This window comes from Ramularia collo-cygni (genome assembly GCF_900074925.1).
Source record: "Ramularia collo-cygni strain URUG2 genome assembly, contig: RCC_scaffold03, whole genome shotgun sequence".
In the NCBI taxonomy this organism is placed as follows: Eukaryota; Fungi; Ascomycota; class Dothideomycetes; order Mycosphaerellales; family Mycosphaerellaceae; genus Ramularia; species Ramularia collo-cygni.
Window position 1 is genome coordinate 71,319 of NW_019716257.1, and position 22,640 is coordinate 93,958.

At 53.4% G+C, this 22,640-nt stretch overlaps 6 protein-coding genes; 2 read left to right on the forward strand and 4 right to left on the reverse strand.

Annotated features, from left to right (window-relative positions):
- Window positions 1-1,287: 1,287 nt before the first annotated feature.
- RCC_02394 (probable ACETYLORNITHINE AMINOTRANSFERASE PRECURSOR) lies at window positions 1,288-2,785 on the forward strand (the record flags this gene model as incomplete). XM_023767685.1 has 2 exons in its annotated part: window positions 1,288-1,413; window positions 1,475-2,785. The coding sequence occupies 2 exons, from the start codon at window positions 1,288-1,290 to the stop codon at window positions 2,783-2,785; spliced, it is 1,437 nt and encodes a 478-aa protein (XP_023623453.1).
- Window positions 2,786-3,160: 375 nt separating this feature from the next.
- RCC_02395 (related to diacylglycerol pyrophosphate phosphatase) lies at window positions 3,161-4,544 on the reverse strand (the record flags this gene model as incomplete). XM_023767686.1 has 3 exons in its annotated part: window positions 3,161-3,919; window positions 3,973-4,004; window positions 4,133-4,544. 3 exons carry the CDS (start codon window positions 4,542-4,544, stop codon window positions 3,161-3,163), a joined length of 1,203 nt encoding a protein of 400 aa, XP_023623454.1.
- A 1,016-nt stretch (window positions 4,545-5,560) lies between these two features.
- RCC_02396 (probable S-adenosylhomocysteine hydrolase) lies at window positions 5,561-7,129 on the reverse strand (the record flags this gene model as incomplete). XM_023767687.1 has 4 exons in its annotated part: window positions 5,561-5,620; window positions 5,670-6,826; window positions 6,899-7,043; window positions 7,103-7,129. 4 exons carry the CDS (start codon window positions 7,127-7,129, stop codon window positions 5,561-5,563), a joined length of 1,389 nt encoding a protein of 462 aa, XP_023623455.1.
- A 717-nt stretch (window positions 7,130-7,846) lies between these two features.
- RCC_02397 (uncharacterized protein) lies at window positions 7,847-11,056 on the reverse strand (the record flags this gene model as incomplete). The annotated part of the gene is made up of 1 exon (XM_023767688.1): window positions 7,847-11,056. One exon carries the CDS (start codon window positions 11,054-11,056, stop codon window positions 7,847-7,849), a length of 3,210 nt encoding a protein of 1,069 aa, XP_023623456.1.
- A 5,418-nt stretch (window positions 11,057-16,474) lies between these two features.
- Window positions 16,475-18,397, forward strand: RCC_02398 (uncharacterized protein; the record flags this gene model as incomplete). XM_023767689.1 has 7 exons in its annotated part: window positions 16,475-16,534; window positions 16,593-16,866; window positions 17,082-17,243; window positions 17,388-17,836; window positions 17,898-17,956; window positions 18,046-18,215; window positions 18,315-18,397. 7 exons carry the CDS (start codon window positions 16,475-16,477, stop codon window positions 18,395-18,397), a joined length of 1,257 nt encoding a protein of 418 aa, XP_023623457.1.
- A 202-nt stretch (window positions 18,398-18,599) lies between these two features.
- On the reverse strand, window positions 18,600-22,484 carry RCC_02399 (related to VPS9 domain protein; the record flags this gene model as incomplete). Its single annotated transcript, XM_023767690.1, has 1 exon — window positions 18,600-22,484. One exon carries the CDS (start codon window positions 22,482-22,484, stop codon window positions 18,600-18,602), a length of 3,885 nt encoding a protein of 1,294 aa, XP_023623458.1.
- Window positions 22,485-22,640: the final 156 nt, after the last annotated feature.

Below are 22,640 nucleotides of genomic sequence, written 5' to 3' on the forward strand. Positions count from 1 at the left end.
CGTTCAAGCGAATTGGCATTTAACAGCGACATGGCGAGCATGGCTGGGCAGTTAGTTCTACGGCGCTATCGTCTGATCGCAAGAAGGCTCGTGCAAAGAGCCGTCTCCTTCACGCAACAGAGCGGGATTGACTAAGAGCGTACCGACGCCCTTTGAGTGTTGCCCTCATATTCCCGGGTCGGTCGAGGAGCTTGCAAAGCTGTAGTCCGCTAGGCAAGCACCCAACTCCGGGGCGTCGAGAAGCTGCACACTGTGGCGTGGATGTTTAAGGTTTGCTTGGAGCGAGTTGTGAAGCAGATCTCAACCACACTCAATTCAAATCATATTTGTTGCGGAAGTCTACGCTTCCCAGAAGTACTGCAAGCAGAATAGTGGTCGTGCCTTTCGTCCCAGGGTGAATTCCAAGAATTGATGCTTCACTAGTACGAGCATAAGGCAAAGAAAGACGGTGACGACGAAGATTATCCTCAAGGCGAAAGAGTGGGGATTAATCCTTGGGATTTGTGTTGTTGGGTCTGAAGCGTCGTTGGATGTCCATGGAAGAGATATGGTTTTATAGTAGTACGGTTGTGATACTCGGGATGAACGCGAGTACCTAGAAGGCAAGTTCGGGTCCGTTCTTCTGAGCGAGCTCCTTCGATCTTGTCAGAGTGGGTGCTGAGTGAGAGCAGTCCATCTTTCTAGCACATTGTGGGTATGGCATGAGGGTATGGCATGAAGGTATGCTGAATGGCCGCGGAGCTGTTGTGCCAGTAGGCGCGTCGTTATGCCTTCTCGCAACTGTGCTTGAGACCCTACCTTGGACTGATACTGCGGTTGTAGTGATTGATCGTGATACCAACCGAGTTCCAGGTCGAAGTGATTAGTCGTCCAGGATTTGACTTTCAATGTCTCGCCGCCAGCACGCCAACTTGGCGTGAACGTACACCTACGCCGGCTATCTGGTTATGCTCCGCCGGACGACAAGTCCGCTGCAGTGGAAGCTTCCGATGGACATGGGGAACTCCGCGAGGGAACTAGAGGGGAAGGCGAGTGGAGTCGAAGGCGATTCATGTCAAGAGAGCGAGATACTCGACAAGGCCGAGCCCAAATGACCTGAGCGAGCGTACGACGCGTCAAGTGTTCTGCAATTCGGTAGGTTTTGGACGATCAAGTACTTCACAGGTAAGCTTGCCCGTTATTTTTGGGGCCTCGTCGTGGAGTCCATGAAGAGTGGAGCGATATCGGGATGTCGGACTCAGATCTCAACCGCAGGGAAATGTTTCTTTCTTTGCACATTTCGCAACAATGTCACTACTAAAGAGCAGCAGCCGGCTCAGAGCCTTACTGCGCACTCCCACCCCAAGATGCAGCGTGCCAACCCGGACGCAGCGCTCTTATGCGCTGTCTGCAGCTGCAACGGCCGCGATTGAGGTGCGTCATTAAATGGCACTCACTCATCGTTCACGCGGGACACGACTGATGCTGGCAACAGAAAGATGCCGCTCTGCTCACCCCCGATCCGCCCGCCGACTCACAGACCCGCCGCATGGTCGACTCCTACTCCCCCTACATGRTCGCCACCTATGTCCGTCCACCGCCCGTCTTTCACAAAGGCGAGGGCTGCTTCCTTTACGATATCGAGAACCGCCAATACCTCGACTTCACTGCCGGTATTGCCGTCAATGCATTGGGGCATTGCGACCCGGAAATGAGCAGGATCCTATACCAGCAGTCACAGACTCTCGTGCACAGTTCAAACTTGTACTACAATCCGTGGACGGGTGCATTGAGTCAACTGCTCGTGGAGAAGACGAAAGAGGCCGGTGGCTTTGACATTGCCCGCGCTTTCATCTGCAACTCCGGCAGCGAGGCCAACGAGGCCGCCATCAAGTTCGCCAGGAAGTACGGTAGCAGCGTGCAACCGGACGGCAGCAAGTTTGAACTCGTCAGCTTTCAAGGATCGTTCCATGGCAGAACCATGGGCTCTCTCTCCGCAACGCCGAATCCCAAGTATCAGAAGCCTTTTGCACCTATGCTGCCGGGCTTCAGGTATGGAACCTATAATGACATTGCCGGTATCAACGAACTTGTGACCGAGAAGACCTGCGGTGTCATCATTGAGCCAATCCAGGGAGAAGGCGGTGTCAATGTCGCCACTCACGAGTTTCTGCTTGCCTTGCGAAAGCGCTGCACAGAGGTCGGTGCGGTTTTGATCCACGATGAAATCCAATGCGGTCTTGGCCGTACGGGCAAGCTTTGGGCTCATGCGGAGCTTCCTCGCGAGGCCCATCCTGATATTGTCACGACTGCAAAAGCCCTTGGAAATGGCTTCCCTATCGGCGCTACCCTTGTGACCGAGGACGTCTCGAGCAAAATCGTTACTGGCGATCACGGTACGACGTTCGGCGGCAATCCATTGGGAAGCAGGCTGGCGCACTACATCGTATCACGTCTTTCCGATCCTGAACTCCAAAAGGGCGTTCTCCAAAAGGAGGCTCGCTTCCGAGAACACTTTGTTCGCTTGAAGGAAGCATTCCCCGATGTTGTGCAAGAGGTCCGAGGGCGTGGTCTGATTCTTGGGGTGCAGTTGAAGAGCGATCCAACACCGATCATCACAGCTGCCCGTGAACGAGGACTTCTCCTCATCACATGCGGCACCAACACCCTCCGATTCGTACCACCTTTGATCATCTCCAACGAGGAGATCGATCAAGGTATGAAGATTCTTGGGGAAGCCTTCACAGCTGTCTATCGCGAACCAGGCCATATCGAAGGCACTGATGGACAGCAAGAGATGCGATGAAGTATATGCTGATTAGCAGATGTGATACGAATCAATAGAAGACCAAGCCGTCATCTTCAGCCGCCTTGAAATTGGCGAGCCCAGCTTCAAGGAACCATGGGAATGACAGTAATGTGCCAGAAGAACTCGGGAGAGAGTAGGCTCAGATTGCATGTGCATGACGAGGACCAAGCTATGAATTCACGCTGAGTATCTAAATACTGCACGCCCTTCAATGGCTTTGTTCCATATGTGAATGCATAAGCTTCACATCTCGCTCGAAACATTGGCTAAGAGTACACTCCAACACGGCTCTCCAAGAACCTCAATACAAGACGCTATAAAATCAAGACTCCCCTTTGCCACAAAGTCCGCATTCTACAGCGCCTCAAACCGTCATGCTGCTCGCTCCGGATTCCACGCCCTAGTTGTCGTGTCGTTACTCAAGACAGGCTTCTCATTATGCCAACCCTCATCACCAACATAACCTCCAGTACCCACACCAATCGCAAAGGCCCTGCTCTTGCTTCGAGCACCCCATGCCCAGCCCTGTCCTCGCGAGATCGGAAGATGGTACCATCTGAATGAAAGATAGGCCGAGACAATGCCAATCACACTGCCAGAGATGATGTCGAAGCCGAAAWGGTAGAACTCGGCGTATCGTGTAGAACAAATCCACACAGCGGTCGCTACAGGCGCGAGTGCTGGAATGATGAGGTAGTTTGGTGGAGCTGCAGCAGCATTTCGCACGGACAGAGGATCCGCGGCTGTTACAGCTTCGGCAGCATCATCGAACTCGCGCTTGGTTTCCATGGATTCGCCTCTCGCTCTGTTTGCATGGAGTGGTAGAAGTTCGTGGTCGGTCTCTGGCTGGCGGGTCCGCGGGCTGCTGGCAGGTACGACCGGGAGATGTGGAATGGCGATTGCGAATTTGGAGCAGAGAAAGAGTGTGAGGTAGAGTAGACCCGCCCATGACCAGGAAGAGTGTCCGCTGGGAAACGATCGAAAGCCGTCGTCTAGGAAGCTGCGGTCGGTTTGCGTGCAGATGTCATGGTCGACCAAAACCCAGCTAGCACTAATGTCTTGGCCGGCGTATTGTCCGACAATGTGTTCAGACACGGCATTGAGGTCTGGAAGACAATGTGCGAGCATGTTCTGAAGTCAAAGATTAGCATCGACTCGTCCAATGTTCGCCCATGTCTACTTACAGGCCTCGGTTTTCCAAACATGTTCTTTGCTCCTGCATGGATGTTAGCGGTGTCAAGGAAGCATTGTAGAAGAGATTGATGAATAACAAAAATCTGTGAATGACTATGGCAGTTATTCACAGAACTGTCATTCCTCAAGCTCCAACCAATCGATATTTACCTTGAGTGACGAAGAAAGAGACAGCCAGCGAGAGGCACAATCCAGCCAGTCCCTTCTCAAACTCCCATAGCTTCAATCGAATAGTCTGCGCTCTGTTTCCCGTACGTCGTGCATGCGATCCGGGGACGAAAATGAGTGTAATTAGACCGATAAGTCCTGCGGGAACCAACAAACACACCACACCCAGCATCCAAATCGGCACCGTCTCATGAACATAGGGGAATGCGATTTCCTGATTGAGAAGCGAGAATGGGCGATGTCGAGGACTCACGACACTGAGGGCCCCACCAGCACCAGCAAACGCAATAATCACTATCCAGTCGAGGACGTATGAAAAGATTAATCGCTTGCTGAGGCGGCCCATGTGTCTAGCTGCTTCCAGTGCGGCATCTTTATTCGAAGTGGCCCTCATGTTGGTGGACATGGAAATCGGATGAAGCAAGCTCTCGAATGTGGTGACCAGGTGCGCGTTGGAACGTCAAGGTCGGATGTGTCCAAGACAGGGGTTTTGAGGGTGACGCGCGCCGCCTCTTCCAATGCTTCTTGATTGATGAAATCAGTGCGAAGACGATGCGGTCGCAAACGAGTAGTGGGGAGATGAGAAGAGAGTAGGGAAGCGAACGAACCGTAAGAGAACGTGGCTGTGCTACCGTGGTCGTGTGCTGCAGTGGTTTTAAATGCGCTGCCGCCGCAGATAGTTATTTTGGCACCGGGAGTTGAGGAGCTTGAAGTACGATCGGCTGGGGAACCAATCGAACGTCAAGCCAAGGCTAGGCGCGTCGTCGACACATTGACGATCCTCGCCTCCACACTGCGACTCCGAAGTGTCTCAAATGTCAAACGTACAAACGACCTCAGCGTGGGCACAAGTCTGGTTGATCTCTACATGGGTGGTATCATCACCCACCACAGATGATGAGATCGAACAGTCCGAGACTGATGTTGTCGTCCAGATTGATTTTACTGAATTCGGAATTGACAAAGGGCAGGCCTAGCCCTAGCCCTAGGAAGTCCGGCGTGGCTCCAGCACGCCATCGTGGTGCGTGTTTCATCACGATTTTGGACAGGAGCCCTAGGAACTCCGGCGTGGCTTAAGCACGCGAACGTGTGGGTGTTTCCACGGTTTGAACAGGAGGATCATGTTGATCATCGTCGAGCGCCAAGCTCAAACGTGTAAACTCTTCATATTCACTCCGGCCCCTTAGGCACGTAGTCTATCTAGACATCAGATCCATTCCACGCTAGATCTCAGGTTGAAAGTGAGAACCAGTTATGCTCCGTGTGGATTTTAGACCTTTTTGTTGAACGCCGCGCGCCTTGCAATGCTTTTGTCCGGTTGAAAGAAGACAGTCCCCAGTGGTATCTAGTGCAAACCCCAATGTAATGTTGAAAACATTGCTCCATTAATCGTGAAAAAGCACAGACCGTCTAGTAACGGTAGTTCTCTGGCTTGTATGGACCCTCCTGAGGAAGAGACATGTACTCGACCTGGATTACAGTTAGCACGTTTCATCATACGATTGATCGGACGACATACCTGGGCCTCGGTCATCTTGGTGAGCTTGACGTTGACGTGCTCGCAGTGAAGCAGAGCAACCTGCTCATCGAGAATCTTGGGCAGGACGTATACGCCAATTGGCAGACGGTCAACGGTAGACTTGCTGGCAACTTCCTTGACCTCCTCGACAGCGCGAGAGAACTCAATGTGCTTTTGGGTGAAGGCCTTGTCGTTGGCCTTGTACAACATGATCTGTGCCAAGACCTGGTTGGTGAAAGAGCATGACATGACAAAGGAGCTGTGTCCGGTGGCGCATCCAAGGTTGACAAGACGACCCTCGGCGAGGAGGATAATGTGCTTGCCGCTTGGCATGAGGAAACGGWCGACCTGCTCCTTGATGCTGACGACCTCCTTGGCGTTCTTCTTCAACCACGCAACATCGATCTCAATATCGAAGTGACCAATGTTGCAAACAATGGCATCCTCACGCATGACCTCGAAGTGCTTGCCGACAATGATGTCCCGGCAGCCGGTGGTGGTAACGAAAATCTGGGCAATGGGCGCAGCATCCTCCATGGTCACGACTTGGTAACCGGCCATGGCGGCCTGCAGACCGTTGATGGGGTCAATCTCGGTGACCAAGACGCGAGCGCCCATGGAGTGCAGAGCTTGTGCGCAGCCCTTGCCGACATCACCGAAACCAGCAACGACGGCGATCTTGCCTGCAATCATGACATCGGTGGCACGCTTGATGCCGTCGACGAGCGATTCTCTGCATCCGTAAAGGTTGTCGAACTTGCTCTTGGTGACGGAGTCGTTGACGTTGATGGATGGTACCAGCAGCTTGTTGTTCTTGAGCATCTTGTACAGGTGGTGGACACCAGTGGTGGTCTCCTCACTGACACCGTAGCAGTCGTCGAGCATCTCAGGGTACTTTTGGTGAACAAGCGCGGTGAGGTCACCACCGTCGTCGAGGATCAGGTTGAGCTTCTTGCCGGAGGGGAAGGCCTTAAGCTGTTGCTCCAAGCACCACTGGTACTCCTCTTCGGTCTCACCCTTCCAGGCGAAGACGGGGGTACCGCCGGCGGCGATGGCAGCGGCGGCGTGGTCCTGGGTGGAGAAGATGTTGCATGATGTCCAGGTAATCTCGGCACCGAGGGCCTTGAGGGTCTCGATAAGAACGGCGGTCTGAATGGCTGTGCGTGTTGTCAGTAATGCAGAGCGAGAGATGGCCAGCGAAGCTGTGATTGTGGCGTTGAGATACGTACTCATGTGCAAGCAACCGGCAATACGGGCACCTGCCAGAGGCTGCTCGTCGGCGTACTTCTTGCGGGTCTCAACAAGACCGGGCATCTCCTGCTCGGCCAACTCAATCTCGCGTCGGCCAAAGGCCGCGAGGTTGATGTCCGCAACCTGGTCCCTCTCCGTCAGCACATGTGGCCATTGCGTTGTTTTGGGCGGTCAATGTGTACCTTGAACTTTCCTGCTGGTGAAGACATATTGGCGATTTGTAATTGATTTGTGATTTGGGGTGTAGAGGGAAAGGTGGAGGAGTGAGGGATGCGAGGTGTGGGAAGATGGAAAGAAGAAGGAATGATGAAAGCTATGGAGAAAAACAGAGGTRGGGTACAAGACCCCTCCGCCGAGCTGGTCCCTGACTTCATCGCTCAACCACTGCCCGATTTTACCTTGAGGTGTCGGAGTCCGATGAAATGTCAAAGAAAAAGCGCCGATCTTGGGTCATGGTCAATATCTGTGCTGTACTGTCCTGRGCTCTGATCATATCTCTCTCTACGATATGCTAGAACTATCTGATTGTCTCTCCTCAAGGCGCTATCCCATGCAATGTCGGCATACTCGAACATCTCAGCGAGCCAAATTTTCTGTGGTCGTTTCTTCCCAATGGCCTCAWTGCAAAGACGCTCTCGGCAAAGCTCCTGCGGAACATGCCCACGGATTCACGAGAGCTCAAAACTTTAAAGCGGGTTCGTGCCACCCGGTCTTTCATGCCTGTGCACGCTGTGCCTTTGCGGCGGTCGTAATCTTCCTCCGCAATATGTCCGCCTAACACTTCGGTCGGAACGCTCAGAACGCCATGCTAAAAACTCGGATATGCTGCGAACTGAAAATGTCAAACCATCCAGTGAACGCCCAGGAATTAGAAAGATGAATCGCAAAAGGTCTCATGTGCGCAAATTTTTSGAGGTGAATGAAGCTCAGCTTCTCTTCGGTGTTCGATTCGCAGATTGGCTCTGCTCGAATCGATACGAATCAAACCCGTCATTATCCGTTACTACTTGCTCTCGTCGAGTCTGTCGTGGCGTCGTGATGGTAATGTCATTCTCCGGCTCATTAAACATGCTGCGGTACGAGGGTGTCCCAGCCTTCTCCTCGCGAGCATTGGTAGCGGAAGGCAAAAGAGATGGTTTCCGGCGTGGACTAGAGTATAGACCTTCCGTCTCGCGCAAAGCGTCCTTGACTTTGCGCTTCAGACCGTTGACGTACGGGACAATGTGCCGGAGCGTGGCCGTATCAAACGGAACCTTTTTGGAGGTGCCCACAAGCTGTGCAGGAATCGGGTCTGCTGCATCGCGTCGACTCTGCAGAGCGGCAATCACGCGTTGCGCGACCAACTCAGAGTCCTTGCGTGGCCTAGTCACCACCGAAGTGCTCATCGGCGTGGACGGTTGTTTGGCCGATGAGGAGCGGTCTGTTGAGGATGATGCATGGCCCGCTAGGCTTGCTGAATTTTGTCGGATGGGAGTTTGTTCCTCAAAGGCACTGTAATCAAATCCCGGCGACGACGGTGGCGTACCTCGCGGCTCCAAGGTATGCTCTTCGCTTTCCTGGTCAGCCAGCTCAATCATTGCGTCTACTTCCCGCCATGCTTGCTGATGTGGTCCCTTGAGCATATCAAGGCCAGCTGCACGGACCCGCAGCTCTTTCAGCTCTTCTATCAGCAATCCCCATTCTCGCAGCAAGCCAATGTTTGCCATCACGTTTTCCTGTTGCTCTCTGATAGACTTGGGAACAAACATCTCGTGACCACTGTCGATGCGCTTCTCGTCCATGTGCGAATCGGCGTGTGCGAATTGCGGGAGTTCGTCGAAATCGAAGTCCTCATTCCAGTCTTCCGTCACAGCCTTGCTGCCCACACCCCATGTCCCAAACTTGTTGGCAGCAACGGTGTCTCTTTTACCATCCAAGTCAGGGACGACGGGAACGCTGTGACTGCGAGCATGCATCGCGCTCGGGCCACGCCGTCCTGCTAGTCTACTCCAGCGGTTCTCTTGGTCTTTCTTTCCATGGACTGTTCTTGGACGCTGAGGCGTGTCGTTGGCATGGCTAGGGCTTGGCTGTTGTTCTGCCCAGTCGAACAGACTCGCCTTGTCTACTGACAAACCTACATTTCGCTGCGGTGTTGCGTTGGCGGAGTCAGCATGCGCTGGTCTCAAGTTCGAAGCAAAGCGGAATGGGAGGTTCAGCTCGGTGGGACCGCCCTTTGCAAGGTACGATGAAGCTCGCTGTGGGGTCGCGAGACTTCGATCGAAGCCGCCTTCCTCGGTAACGTCCCAGTCCAGCTCCTCCGAGTCCGCCAGTATGTTCATCGTAGGAGGTGATGAGGAGAAGACATGAGATGCGCCGGGACGTGCTGATGGGGTGGATGTGACGCTTTTATTGCGTAAGGATCGAACGGGAGTGCTGACAACGCTGTCCTCTTCCTCAATTGTGCTGTGTCGGTATCTTTCGCCAGACTCTCCTCCGGGGAAATGCCCGTCGCTGAGAAAGTCCCTTAATTTCAAGCTCCGTCCAGATGAGAAGCTGGGCGGAGACTCGTCAAATATCGTTTCGATGTGAGGTCCTCGTCTCCCCAAGCTACTTCGTGTTGTTCGGGTAGGGTATGAGTCGTAAACATTATCGCTCTGGTAGTCGGTGCTGTTGTCGCCGAGAGAATGTGCGTCGCTGTCGGAACCCGCTGATGTAGAAGCGGTTTCCGAAAGAGAGGCAGAGAGTCGTGTGGATTCAATCGCGGCTGTGGTCAGTGTGGCCGGTGTTGTTTTTCGACCAGGAATGATCGACGACGTGGGTGATTCTAGACTTGCTGTGTCCGGTACGACGAGCACAAGCTGAGGATCCGGGTTGCGGTTTTTGTTTGCCTCGTGGACCGTGTCGTGACGTGTCGGATGGTCGCTGCTTGATGAAGATGTGCTACGCAATAGCGTCTGAGTATCAGCAATGCTTCTTCGCTTTGCAGGTCGCTCGGCTTCATGGTCTGCGAGTCTGCTGTTGTATATTCCCATTGGTGCTTGTGGCTCCGAGACGACCCGTGGTCTTCCGGTGCGCAAGGACCGCGATGACCAAGGTCWCCCTTTGCCTGATGATGATCGCACGCGCAGTGGCTGAGAGCCGTGGGCGAGCAAGTCACCGATTGAGAAGGAGCGTCGTGGCGCAGTGCTTTCCTCAAAATGTGGAGCATAGGGCGGAAATGGCGAGGAAGCTGTGCTCGGCGCCATTGGAAGGTCTTCGTCGCGCTCACTGCCATCCACCTCTACCACTATTGGGACAGCCAGCTCTTTTGCCGATATCAGCGTGGGGTTATATCTTCGATCTGGAAACACCCGCTTGATGGGATTTGGAATGCCCGTGGAACCTCTCCGTCCAGTCGCATCCGCCGCGACCACCCGCGGTGTAAAGTAGTGGCGCCATTGGGAAACTCTGATGTCTGGAGCATGGCTCGAACTGGTCTCCTGCAGAGTCGCAGACCGTTGATGACTTGTTGCAGGTCTCCGGAGAACGGGAAGTTTCGATCCCATGTCAAAGGGAGACCCACGGGTGCCGTGGGAGGACGCCGTACGTTTGACCAGCTTATTCGGCGGTCGAGATGGAGGTGTAAAGACCGGGGTGGTCGAGCCAGAGTGCGACACGACAGTGGATCCATTCGAATTGGCATAGGAGAATGCGGCGGACGCAGGGCGGGATGTCGGCGCTCGACTGGAGTCACGAGAGGTTGACATGGTGCTTGACATGTTGCTCGACAGTCGCCGCATCCAGCTGGACGGGGTGGCCGAGCGTCGTCCGCCGTCCGATTCACGTTCCGCTGCTGTCCCGCCCTTGCTCGCCGCACTGTGTCTCTTATGCTCAACAATCAAGTCGGCGTGTATTCGTCCATTCTCTCCATCGCTGACTAGACGTCGTGGTGACTGTACCGGGGAAAAGGCGAAGGTGGTGGTGGTGTCTCTGGGAAAGGGATAATGTGCTACGGCTGCCATGTTTGCGGGGTGTCGCGTGCGAAGAGCAGCAGCAGCGGAATCCCCGTTCGTCTCCCTGTCGTCGTCGTCACCCTCGTGAGGCCGCGCCAATGCCAATCCCACGGCCGACAGAGCTGTCAGCGAGCCGGCAGCGCAAATGGACGACACGGTTTTCATGTCCTGAGGTCGGACTCCAGCCAGTGCAGCCACAGCCAAYGCGGAGAGGTGRAGTGCCGGTCAATGAGCAGCACTACACACATCGCGGATTGGCTCGTTCAAACGATGTGGTGTCTCTACGCATGAGGAAGCAAGAAACGACAGAGGCCAGGACGGTGCCCTGCCCAGTGGAAAAGAGGACGGCGCTTGGTGCAAAGGTACCAAAGCTGAGGCTGAGGAGCTATGCGCGAACAGGCGAATGGAGGAAAGCTAGCCTATCCATGCTAGGACCAGTAAGGCTATAAGGTGTCAACAAATAATGATGTTCCCGATATTGACAACTGCTGCACCAGTGGCCCGCCCGTACCGACACCGACATTGCGCGCAGGTGCATCTTTGATGAGCAGCGCCCTTGGGCGTATATGCTTGCCTGTTGGCGAATATCATGCCGTGCCACCCTTCGGAGGAGCGCAAACATCTCGCCCTCGCAGGGATAACCCCAGTCCGCATACACCGGACCTGCATAACACAATGGTCGAGACGGCGAGGCGCGAGTTGGCCGTCCACCATACTCCACTCTCTCCAGATGCGACAATTGCGCATCATGCAGTCTCTCTTTCAAGCACGCTGCACAGTGTTATGACTGCTACCCGATTCTCGCTGCTGCGAGACCTTCGCACGCGTGGTATCGTTTCGCGCTTATTACCACGAGGCCACGAGAAGCTGCTCGCAGCCTGCAGGACAGCAGGACTCATCAAGCTCTAGCTGAGACGTTAGGCTTTGTCTGTCGATCCACTCAAGAGCGACGAACAGGTTCCTCGTTCCAAGACACGGCCACATCCATCATGATCCATGGTACTGTGATGCTGCCGAGAACGGCGCCTCCGCCGTTGCTGGTGCATCAGACCGACCGCGGCGATAACTGCATGGCGAGCTGTGCCATCAACCGGAGATCCAGGTCATGGATACCGTGCGGGTAGTACTGGACTCATGACTGCGATGCCTGTCGCCCTCTTTTACGAGTCTTGACCAGCGGCCCACGCTCGAGATGGTCTTTGTTTGATCTCACGCGCACTACTGCAGAACACGCCATTGCAAACTCTAACAATTCCGATGCAGTGGCGCTATCGCCGACTTACCGGCAGAGTATGTGTTTCTCGTTACCGTGACAAAGTCTGCTTTGGCATCGTCTTAACATCTTGCACACAAGTCGTTTTCGGCATTGGTGAATGCGCTTCAACGTCACCTGCTGTGGCAAGGAGGCGACTGTTGAACCACTTCAGCTCATCCGACACGATGAAACGCGATAGTGGGGATCCCTGCTATACTACATTTAGAGCGGGTCATAAGCTTCCTTGCGGGGATCTTGAGATGTGGACCCGGCCTCTGGAACAATTTGTTGGCCCAGCCCCAAGCGAGCCCTGCAAAATACTCCACTGCGGCGGAGCGTTCACCGCAGGGCCTGTAACCAGTCATCATCCCAAAACCGATTGCAAGAGCACAGAGCAAAGTCGATGAAAGCAGTGCTTCGTAGATTCTGCAAGGGACATCATTGGGATGGACACCACAGGAGGCGGGACCTGACGTGTCAGACTTCTCCGGTTCAAACTGTTGTGTTCTTGCATTTGCATTTTGACATTGCACAGATGCACGTTTCCTGAATCTTGGCCAGGACCTGATGAACAACAACACAGGCGAGACAGGGTCGCATGCTAGCAAGGACCGGACAGCCTTGCAACCACGTGCTTCGACCAGCTTCTTGAATAATGGAGACTGTGTCACTGTGACGTGCTTGGTCGCCAATCTCACCGTGAGATGTGAATCCAGTACAATTTGATTCAATTTTTGATGTGCGTTGTACGGAGTTGTTCACGCACGGGTGAAGCAACGTGCAGGCGTCTGTGATTATTCTGGCATTCGCATGTGAGCTAGCTGGAGGGAACTGAATAAGGTAGTGGCGTTTGCCGAAATTGATTGAAATATTGATGGGGTAACGGAATGAATTCCCTTCAAACCTTGGAAGTTTTGCGCACAGTATCTTGAAACAGCTAGGATCCTGTGCAAACGCCTCACGAGCGCCTGCAAAACTTTCGAATCATCAACTCAACGGGGATCCTCGGGATTCACGTACTCACGTGCCAACTCATATCAAGAATCTCGAAGCGAGAGGCAACGCCTTCACCCGTAAAGATGCAGGCAGAGATCCGAGCACAGTTGCCAGAGGTCGACTCGGTCGTTGTGGATTACGCTGCTGGATATCTCAATCATGCGGCCCGCCAGTTCAGCGCTGATGGTGATCCTCTGGCTGATGCGGCGGCTGCCATAACTCAGCTCTTGCTATCTGCATGTGGGGATCCTACTGGCGCGGATGCGCTCTCCGTCCAGAATCTCGTCGAGAAATTTGTGTCACGACTGGGTAGTGAAACCAGCATCGATGGCGAGCAACGGCAGCAAGCTCCCTCGGCCAGGAAATTGGACCAAACCATCTCCGTCGCTTCTCAGCGCAACATCTCGTCCACGCTTGGCCTCACCGGTGGTGCTGTAGATCTTGAGTCTGCAAACACCCGCAAGGTGGAGTCACGAGTCGACAAGAAGAAGCTCGAAAAGGCCGAGAGAAAGCTACGAGCGAAGCAAGATCGCAAGGAGTTCAAGACTGTTGAGTATGAAGCCTCACGCTTGTTGGACCAGCCCGATGATCAGATGTCGTATGAAGAGTTCTTCATGGCCGTCAACCCTCTGCAGCTCGGCAGCGATGCTGGCTCGAAGAGTAAAGACATCAAGGTCGACAGTATCGACATCTCCATCGGAGGCAAACGCATCCTGACCGACACCAACCTGACACTCGCGTATGGCCGTCGCTATGGTCTGGTGGGTCAGAACGGTATTGGTAAATCTACCCTGCTCCGAGCGCTTGCAAAGCGTGAGGTGTCAATTCCTACCCACATCTCGATTCTGCACGTCGAGCAGGAAATTTCTGGAGATGACACCCCAGCGTTGCAAGCAGTGCTCGACGCCGACGTATGGAGAAAGCACCTTCTCAAGGAGCAAACGAAAATTACCACCGAGCTCGCAGAGCTTGAAGCAGAGCGGTCGTCAATGGCAGACACGTCAGCAGATGCGGCAAAGATTGATAAACAGCGCGAGGGTCTCGACATTACGCTCAGTGATGTACAAGGAAAGCTCGCTGAGATGGAATCTGACAAGGCCGAGTCGCGAGCAGCAAGCATTCTAGCAGGTCTGGGTTTCTCGCATGAGAGACAGCAATTCGCCACCAAGACATTCTCCGGTGGATGGCGTATGCGTCTTGCTCTGGCGAGAGCGCTTTTCTGCGAGCCAGACCTCCTTCTTCTTGACGAACCGTCGAACATGCTGGACGTGCCATCCATTACCTTCTTGGCCAACTACCTCCAAGGCTATCCCAGCACTGTCCTCGTTGTCTCTCACGACAGAGCCTTCTTGAACGAAGTCGCCACCGATATCATTCACCAGCATTCGGAACGTCTCGACTATTACAAGGGTGCCAATTTCGAGTCGTTCTACGCTTCCAAAGAAGAGCGCCGAAAGACTGCTAAGCGAGAGTACGACAATCAAATGGCACAGCGGGCACATTTGCAGGCCTTCATTGATAAGTTTCGATACAATGCTGCCAAGTCGTCTGAGGCGCAGTCAAGAATCAAGAAACTGGAGAAGATGCCAGTATTGGAGGCTCCTGAGAGCGAGTACCTGGTTCACTTCAAGTTTCCCGAGGTCGAGAAGCTATCGCCGCCCATCATCCAGATGGACAACGTCACATTTGGTTACAGTCCTGACAAGATCCTTCTCAAGAACGTCGATCTTTCTGTACAGCTTGATTCTCGGATCGGCATTGTCGGTCCCAACGGAGCAGGTAAGACTACGGCTCTTAAACTGCTCATTGGAGCACTTTCGCCTTCTTCCGGTCTTATCTCACAAAATCCTCGACTCCGCATTGGTTTCTTCGCGCAGCATCACGTCGACGCGCTTGACCTGAATGCAAGTGCTGTCGGATTCATGGCCGCAAAGTATCCAGGCAAGTCGGACGAGGAATACCGGCGTCATCTGGGTGCCTTTGGCATCACAGGTATGACAGGTCTACAGAAGATGGAGCTATTGTCTGGTGGTCAAAAATCTCGTGTCGCATTTGCATGCATTGGACTCACCAACCCTCACATCCTTGTCCTGGACGAGCCGTCTAACCATCTCGATATCGAAGCCATGGATGCGCTCAGCACAGCTCTTAACCAATTTGAGGGCGGTGTGTTGATGGTATCTCACGATGTCACCATGCTGCAGAGAGTTTGTACTAGTCTGTGGGTGTGTGATAATGTAAGTCCTCCCTCGCACATTCACTCTTCGGCCACATGCTAATCCGTATTAGGGCACTGTCGAGAACTTTGGTGGTACGGTGGAGCAATACAAGAAGAGAATTACAGAGCAAGCGAATGCGAGTGGTGTCGCAGTGCAGCATTAGTCCTAGCCCGTCCACTCTTCTAGAGCTGAATCCAAACATAAGGCGTGTAGTCTGCGTCTGTATTACAAGACTGCGTGTGAAGTGACGAGTTTCCAATCATCGAACACCTTTCCCTGCTCTCTGTGTCTCACTTCATAGTGATAGACACGGGGGCTGCACATATTTGTGGACTCTTCTCACATCTTCTCTTCGTGAAGATAGCAAACCAATGCAGCAGGTATGTCCTACCTGCTGGTGGCTACCTTAGTTAGAAAGATCAAGCCAAAGAGTTCTTTCATAATAAGCGTTTCACCAAATTTCCGTAGATATTCCACATTGCGGTTCGCGACACTCGTTGATCGTCTCGAATACCGATGCTCAGAGCAGTAAGAGCTTCAAATGGGAGCTGCACGGTCTTCACGCACTGGAGGCGTAGTACATGATTGATATAGTGATTGAACTCCAACCCCAACCCTAACCCGAAGATGTGAGCCCAGCCTAACTAGCGCCTCGTGGAAAGGGGACTAAGGTGATTAAATATTGGCTCGAGCTTTTGGCAGGACATTGAAACAAACGTTCTACGTTTGTTTTTTGACCATTCCATTTACATTCGACATCGACGGTTCGACGTCGTTGCAAAAATGATGAACGGGAACTCCGTATCCGACTATTCGGCGCGCCTGGAAGCGTTTCGCAAGAGTGACGAAGAGCGAGATCAGCTGGTGGCTGAGATTATACAAAAACACGACGAACTTAAGCTCAAGTACGAYGAAAGGAATGACGACTGGCAGAACGAAGTAAGCAAGACGAGAGCAGCCGTGCAATCGCGCGCGCGTAGCCCACCGTAGTTTCTCAAGGGAGCATTGCTACCAAATCATGGAACGGAAGTCCAGGCAGATWGGCATAATGTTGTTCAGACCTAGAGACCTCGCTAACACCATGTTCTCACCTTCCAGGTTGCATCGCGTCGCATGTGGCAGAGTAAAGCACAGGCTAGTGAACAGGCTCTGGTAGCATCAAAGCAGGCATCGGTGAGAAGAGTGGACAAGAATATCATAGACTCGCACTTGGATGCTGATGTACCAAAAGGGTTCGCACAATTTCATCCTGGTCCTAATAGACGGCGACGGGGCTATCTTTCAAGATTATCTCTATGCCATGGGCAAAGATGGCGGCGCTGAAGCTGCGCACCAGCTCCACTCTACGGTCCAGCAAGAAGTCAAAGCAACATATCCAGACGCCATTTCCGACTGGAGTATAGTGGTTCAAGTCGTTCTAAATCTTCAAGGATTAGCAACAAAACTACAGAGTCTAGGCATCATTTCGAACGCCAACGAACTGGCTGCGTTTGGTAGAGCCTTGGGTGAGTTTTCGCGTTTGGAGCTTCAGCGAGTGCTAGACGGTCCTCGAGTGTCTCWTGCCAATCTACCCCTATCCATGCCATGGCTTGATTGTAAGCTCAAGCCACGTACCGACGCAGCGGGACTTGTATTTTTGAGGCCTGCGACACATAGAAATACACAAATCCGCCTGGAACCCCATCGATCGCCGAGGAGCCACGCTGACATGTTCTGGTAGGACTCGCACAGCCTCTCTTCAACATCATCGACGTTGGAAATGGCAAGGAGCGTGCTGACCACAAATTGAGAGAGATGCTCCGTCTATACCTTCCAATCTCCCAGGCAAGCATGTGTTCTTCGCGCATTGCCATGACAATGGATATCTTACCGTATTCGAACAGTAAGTCGAGCGAACAATGGAGGAGCTACATCACTTGCTTGACTCAAATCTGCATCTCGAATCCATTGGCCCATATGAGGCTTTCAGCATACAATGGTCGAACCACCCACTGACAGTTCTCCTCTGTGTCTAGACATCGTCGAGATACCGCCGTTGCATCTCGTCTGACACTGATTGAGACTCGACCCGCCGAACCTGGATTTAGGCAGTTGGGGTTCAAGATGTGCTCCATGAGCCAGGTATTTCGATCAAGCGACTTGCCCATGTCCCGTCAGACGCTACAACCACCTGCTGCAACCACAATGCGGACGCCAATGAGCACACACACCAATGCGATGCCATTCATCCCAAAACCTGGAAGTCCAGCCCCATCGACCGAGTCCGTTACTTCTGCAGGCGGGTCTACATGGGGGACAGTCGCAAAAGGTAGCGGCTTGAACGCGAACAAATTCATAAGTATTGCGTCCAAAAAGACACCAGCTCGTCGCTTCATACTGTTGAATGTAGACGACGAGCGACTGGACGAAGAGCTACCGAGGACCGATCCTGGCGCAGAAGGTCGCTACGCCAAGCGCATGGAAGGACAAGGCAAAGTGAGCAACATCTTCGCCTGGACCTTATCATCAAATCCCGCTGACCTGTCATGCAACGTAGTGCTGTAACAGCTACCATCTCACCGGGAAATGTTCAGCAGGAGACTATTGCGACTATGTGTGAGTGGATCAACGAGCGGGTAGCAGCGAGCGCAACCGAATCTCCCAGCGTTCCAGTGTATAGCGGGTGACTGACCTTCTATTGCTAGGCATGGCGAGAAGCTGACGAAAGGAGAGGTGTTGGTGCTCAAGCACAAGGCGAGGTCGCGCAGCTGCCCCCAGAGACTCTGGTGTCGCGACATTGATTGTGCATACGGACATAGTTGCAAGTTTGGAGACAACTGCTACTCCGACGCCTGCTACTTTGCAGACTCCCATGGTGAGTAAGCCGATCCGTCCAGGGCATAGAGCGTGTCTGCAGATTCTCCCTCGAAACCGGTCGTGCAAGACATTCACTAACCGTTCACTGTCTTGCCAGGTATGAATAAGGAACCCGCGAAGCGATACTTCGAGGATGGTACGGAGGAGTGGATGCCTTCGTTCCTGAACAAGACTCGATAAAGGTTGGCGTAGACGATGCAGAGTCTGGTTGATCTATGGCCGCAACGCAGATATCTGTACACATGAGAACAGCTTGGTAGGACGTAAGAAGCATTAAGTATCTAAAAACATTTTTGGAAAGTGGTCGACGCTTCACTGCAACAGAGCGATCAAATCGTCCAAATCGTCCACCCCCACATACTCAATTCGTACATTCACGCTATCAACTCTTCTTGACGGCTCTAAGCGCACGCCTCATACCTTCAAGCTTCGCACGCTCCTTGACGATGGTCTCGCGCGCTAATGCTCTCAGCATCGCTCTCCCACTCTTGACGTGCTCATCCTGCCATACAGCCAGCTCACTCGCAATAGTCTGCTGCGTATACGCCAGCTCGCAACCTAAACTGTTCTTCTCTCTTCTAGCCTTTGCAGCCTTGTCCCAAGCCTCTACTTCCACCGCCTTCTTCGCATCCTCGAAAATCCCAAGATTTGGTGTCCATCGGTTTGATCTCGAAATGGAGTTCTTGCTTCGATCGATCGCACGCTGGGACTGCGCMATGCTGCCAATGAGATATGTGGGGCGATTTGTGGCAACTTGGATCGCAKAGCTGGACGAGTGAATTGCATGGAGAGCGTAGTAAAGTTTCACTAACGGGGAAGCTTCGCTGGGAACGAACAGTTTAGTATAGCGCTCAAAAGCCGAGATGTAGGGTGCCGGTAGAAACAAGAGCGTCGAGAGGGCAGAGGAAGCCAGTAGCTGTGCGTCTGAAAGATCGTTGTATAGCATCCTCTGCCGGTTCGTCGCTCGAATGGCCTTCTTCGTTGACTGCGTTACTCCCCGGACTTGTTCTCGTGCAAAAGCGGTAAAGTTCTCAACGCCTTGAGTATCTGTGATCGGTTCATAATCTTCCTTCACGTTCTCCACTCTGGCTTCTGCTTTGCGTTGCGTGCGCTCGGAGAGCATGTTGACGTCTATTTCTGGGACCAGGAAGAACTCCCAGACCAACTCATGGGTTGAAAACGTTCCATGAGTCAGCAGAGTGTGGAACAGATTATCCATCCTGATCTGAATGTCCTTTAAGACCGTCCGTGATGGTCTGGAAGGTATGAGAAACGGGGAGGGGAGACTGAACTGCGAGGGGAGCCAGCTCGCGGGACACTCAATTGACAGCCATCTGATGAGATTTTCGAAGTCTGCGACGGATCGCATACATGTGGTGACGGTAATCGATCCGTTCCCATTCGGTGCTCCGGACTTCAAGACCAGTCTGATGGTGGCATCCTCGACGAAAAATGAGCGGACCACGGTCGTCATGCGGCCGTCTCTCCCGGCTGGACTGGAGAGTAAGATCAGGTCATCAATACGGTTGCGCACATCGTCGTCTTTGGCGAGTTCCACTGCTGTCAACCCGCGAATATCTTTGAGCGTCAGGTCTGCTCGCGGATCTCCGAAAATCGCCCGCACAAGATCGATCCGGCCGTATTTACTTCCAACCATGAGCGGCGTGAAGCGCTTGTCGTTGGCAGCGTTGACATCGGAGTCGCAATGTCGAAGCATTTTGACGGTCAGTGCCATGTCGTTGATGATGTGCAAAAGGGTATTACCCTTAGCGTCAACGTGATCGTCCAGATGTAACGGCTCTCCATCGTCCTGTGCGGCCGTAGCCAAAGCAAGAGCCTCTGCAATCATGGAGTGGTACTGTTCGTGATCGTAGGACCTGCACAGCGCAAACAGCGGTGTCTGGCCAATGTTGTCTTTCAACCGCCAAGGCAATTTCTTCCCAAATCGGCGTATGAGATGAGGCTGATGGAAGAGATAGTGTGCAAAACAGCGGCCTTTGCTGTCTTGTGTCGCAATGTATCGTTGGAGCTCTTCCTCGGAGGCATTGTACTCCATGTATCGAACCAGTTCCTCTGTCACTGCGACATTGCCAGATTGTACAGCAACACTTAGTAGAGTTGCACCGTCGTTGTTTACGTCTTCTAGGACGAAAGCGGCGCGGAAATGTGCTGGCATGCGGAGCAGAAGGCTGAGCGCACTTGTCTTTCCCGAGTCCACGGCCATCATCAAAATCGAGTTCCCATCTGCGTCCTGTGTCTGCGCAAGCCTTTCTACCGAAAGGTCACCTTCAAGGCTCGTGCTGGCGTCAGAGTCGATACTCTTGTTTCGCGAGTGCGAACGGGAAGAGTAAGCAGACGAGGCCGAGTGGCTTCTTGGTAAAGACGCCATCGACACATGCTTTTTCACCTTCTGGTTTGCGTGCTCAGGCGGAGGGGTTGGAGGCCTTTGGAATGGGAAAACATGATGCAGCGAAGTGTTTGTCGTAGCAAAATCGATCGAGTGCGACACGTCCTGAACGGGGTCCGTCTCCAGGCCAGCTCCATGCGGTGGGCCCACAAACACATCTTCGGTATCGGAGGACTCATGGTCAGACCCGATGGGTGATTCGGCCAAGGTGGAGTCGTCACCCGAGAGAATACGTGGTTGGAGTATCGCTTCCATGGCCTGGACATCGTCTGTCTTGACAGCTTGCCAAAGCAAGCGATTCCGCTYGCTTGCTTTCCGGAGAGCATTAGCGCCCCCTGAAAGATGCGCCAGGACTGCTTCTAATGTTGCCAACGCATAGCCTTGCYCTCCACTCTCCACTTCATCGATGAAAATGAAGTAGCGCATGTACAGGAGACGGGAGTGCAAGTGTCGCACACCACTGCGAATAACCACGATCAGTAGCATGGACACTAGCACATCAGCGTTGATGGTCAGTGGAGTTTGTGACTCCGATTGCGATACCATTTCTGTGCCATCGACAGCCGAAGTCTCGGTCGCGGTGATGGCCTTCTGTGTTGCCAACAATATTTCCAACATCTCCTGCGGGCTGCTTGCAACGCCCATCTTTTTGAAAGCATCGACGCCCTTGGCGATCTGGGCCGCAAGCTTTCGCTTCCCGCGCATACCATCCGGAATAGGCACACCTACTTGTGCGATATCAATGTCTGTCATTCTTCGAATCTTGGATCCAAGATCCGAGTCGTCAGATTGGCGCATTGCGCATACCCTGGGAAACAGAGTTTGGTCATGGACCTGCTCCGTCACATATCGTTCAATCAGACGCTCAACCGTGGGTCCATTCAGCTCTGTACTTGCGCCAAGAAGCGACAGCTGTTGCTTGTCAACGTTTTGAAAGAGGTCGATTGCGCTTATGATCGCAGTCTCCAGCGAAGTACGAAGTGTCTGCTCTTCCGGTTCCAGCTCGATCGATGTTGGATGAACAACGCTCATTCCTGACAGCGACGACTTGATCGATGATACGGAGTCGCTGATTGACGGACCCGAGAGTTGTGAGCTGACCGACGATCGCCTGGATCTCGGCTTGGGAAGGGGTGCATCATTGATTGAAATGAAATCGCGAATGACCTTCTCCAAACCATTTTGCATCTGCCGCGAGATCATGGGAAACTGTGTCAAAAGATCGCCGAATGTCTTGATCTCTTTCTTCTTGGGCGTGGGCGGCGCCACGCCTGTCGTTGTGGAATCTGCGGTGACCTCCGCCAGAAGTCGCCTTCTCTCCTTGCTAGGCTCATCACTGATCACCGCCGGAATGATTGGTGTGGCATGATAGGTACCCAGTAATGGACGCGAGATGTAGTAGATGAGCCACTGCTGGCCGTCCGGCGCATCAGGGTAGAAGATGGCATCGGCCAGCAATTGTGCCTGGTTCAGGGTGCGGAAGCCCTTGTTGCTGTACACAAACGAGTCCTTGATTATGACTGTCCGACCATTAATGGTGGAGTACTGTTTCGCCTTGCCCTTGCCCTCACGCACGCCGCCGGCGCCGTCCTTCCCACTGCCTCGTCCGCTACCACTCCCGGCGTTCCCATTCCCTCCACTGTTTTGTGGTGCACCGCCACCAGGCACACGCAGCACATGACTTGCCAGAAATTCTTCAGTTCCCGCTAGATCGACGTAGGGCGTGTTCGTGTCTCGGTCTTTGGAGCGCAGCAGCACTTCGGTCGTTGGGACGAGCAGCAGATGGTGACTGATGGGCTGGCATTGCGCAGGCAGAGCGCTGCGGAAAAAGGCCCTCAAATAAGGATTAAGCGGCTGCATGGATCATTATGTGAGCTTCATCATCGTGCGGCCATCTCGTCGTCGTCGATGGTTTCGTTATTGGCCAAGGTAGCGTAAGCCGCGATGCGCCGGAGTGCTGCCCTGTAGAACCATGATCTACATGCGCTTCGGAAGCGTATGCGCATGTGACAAAAG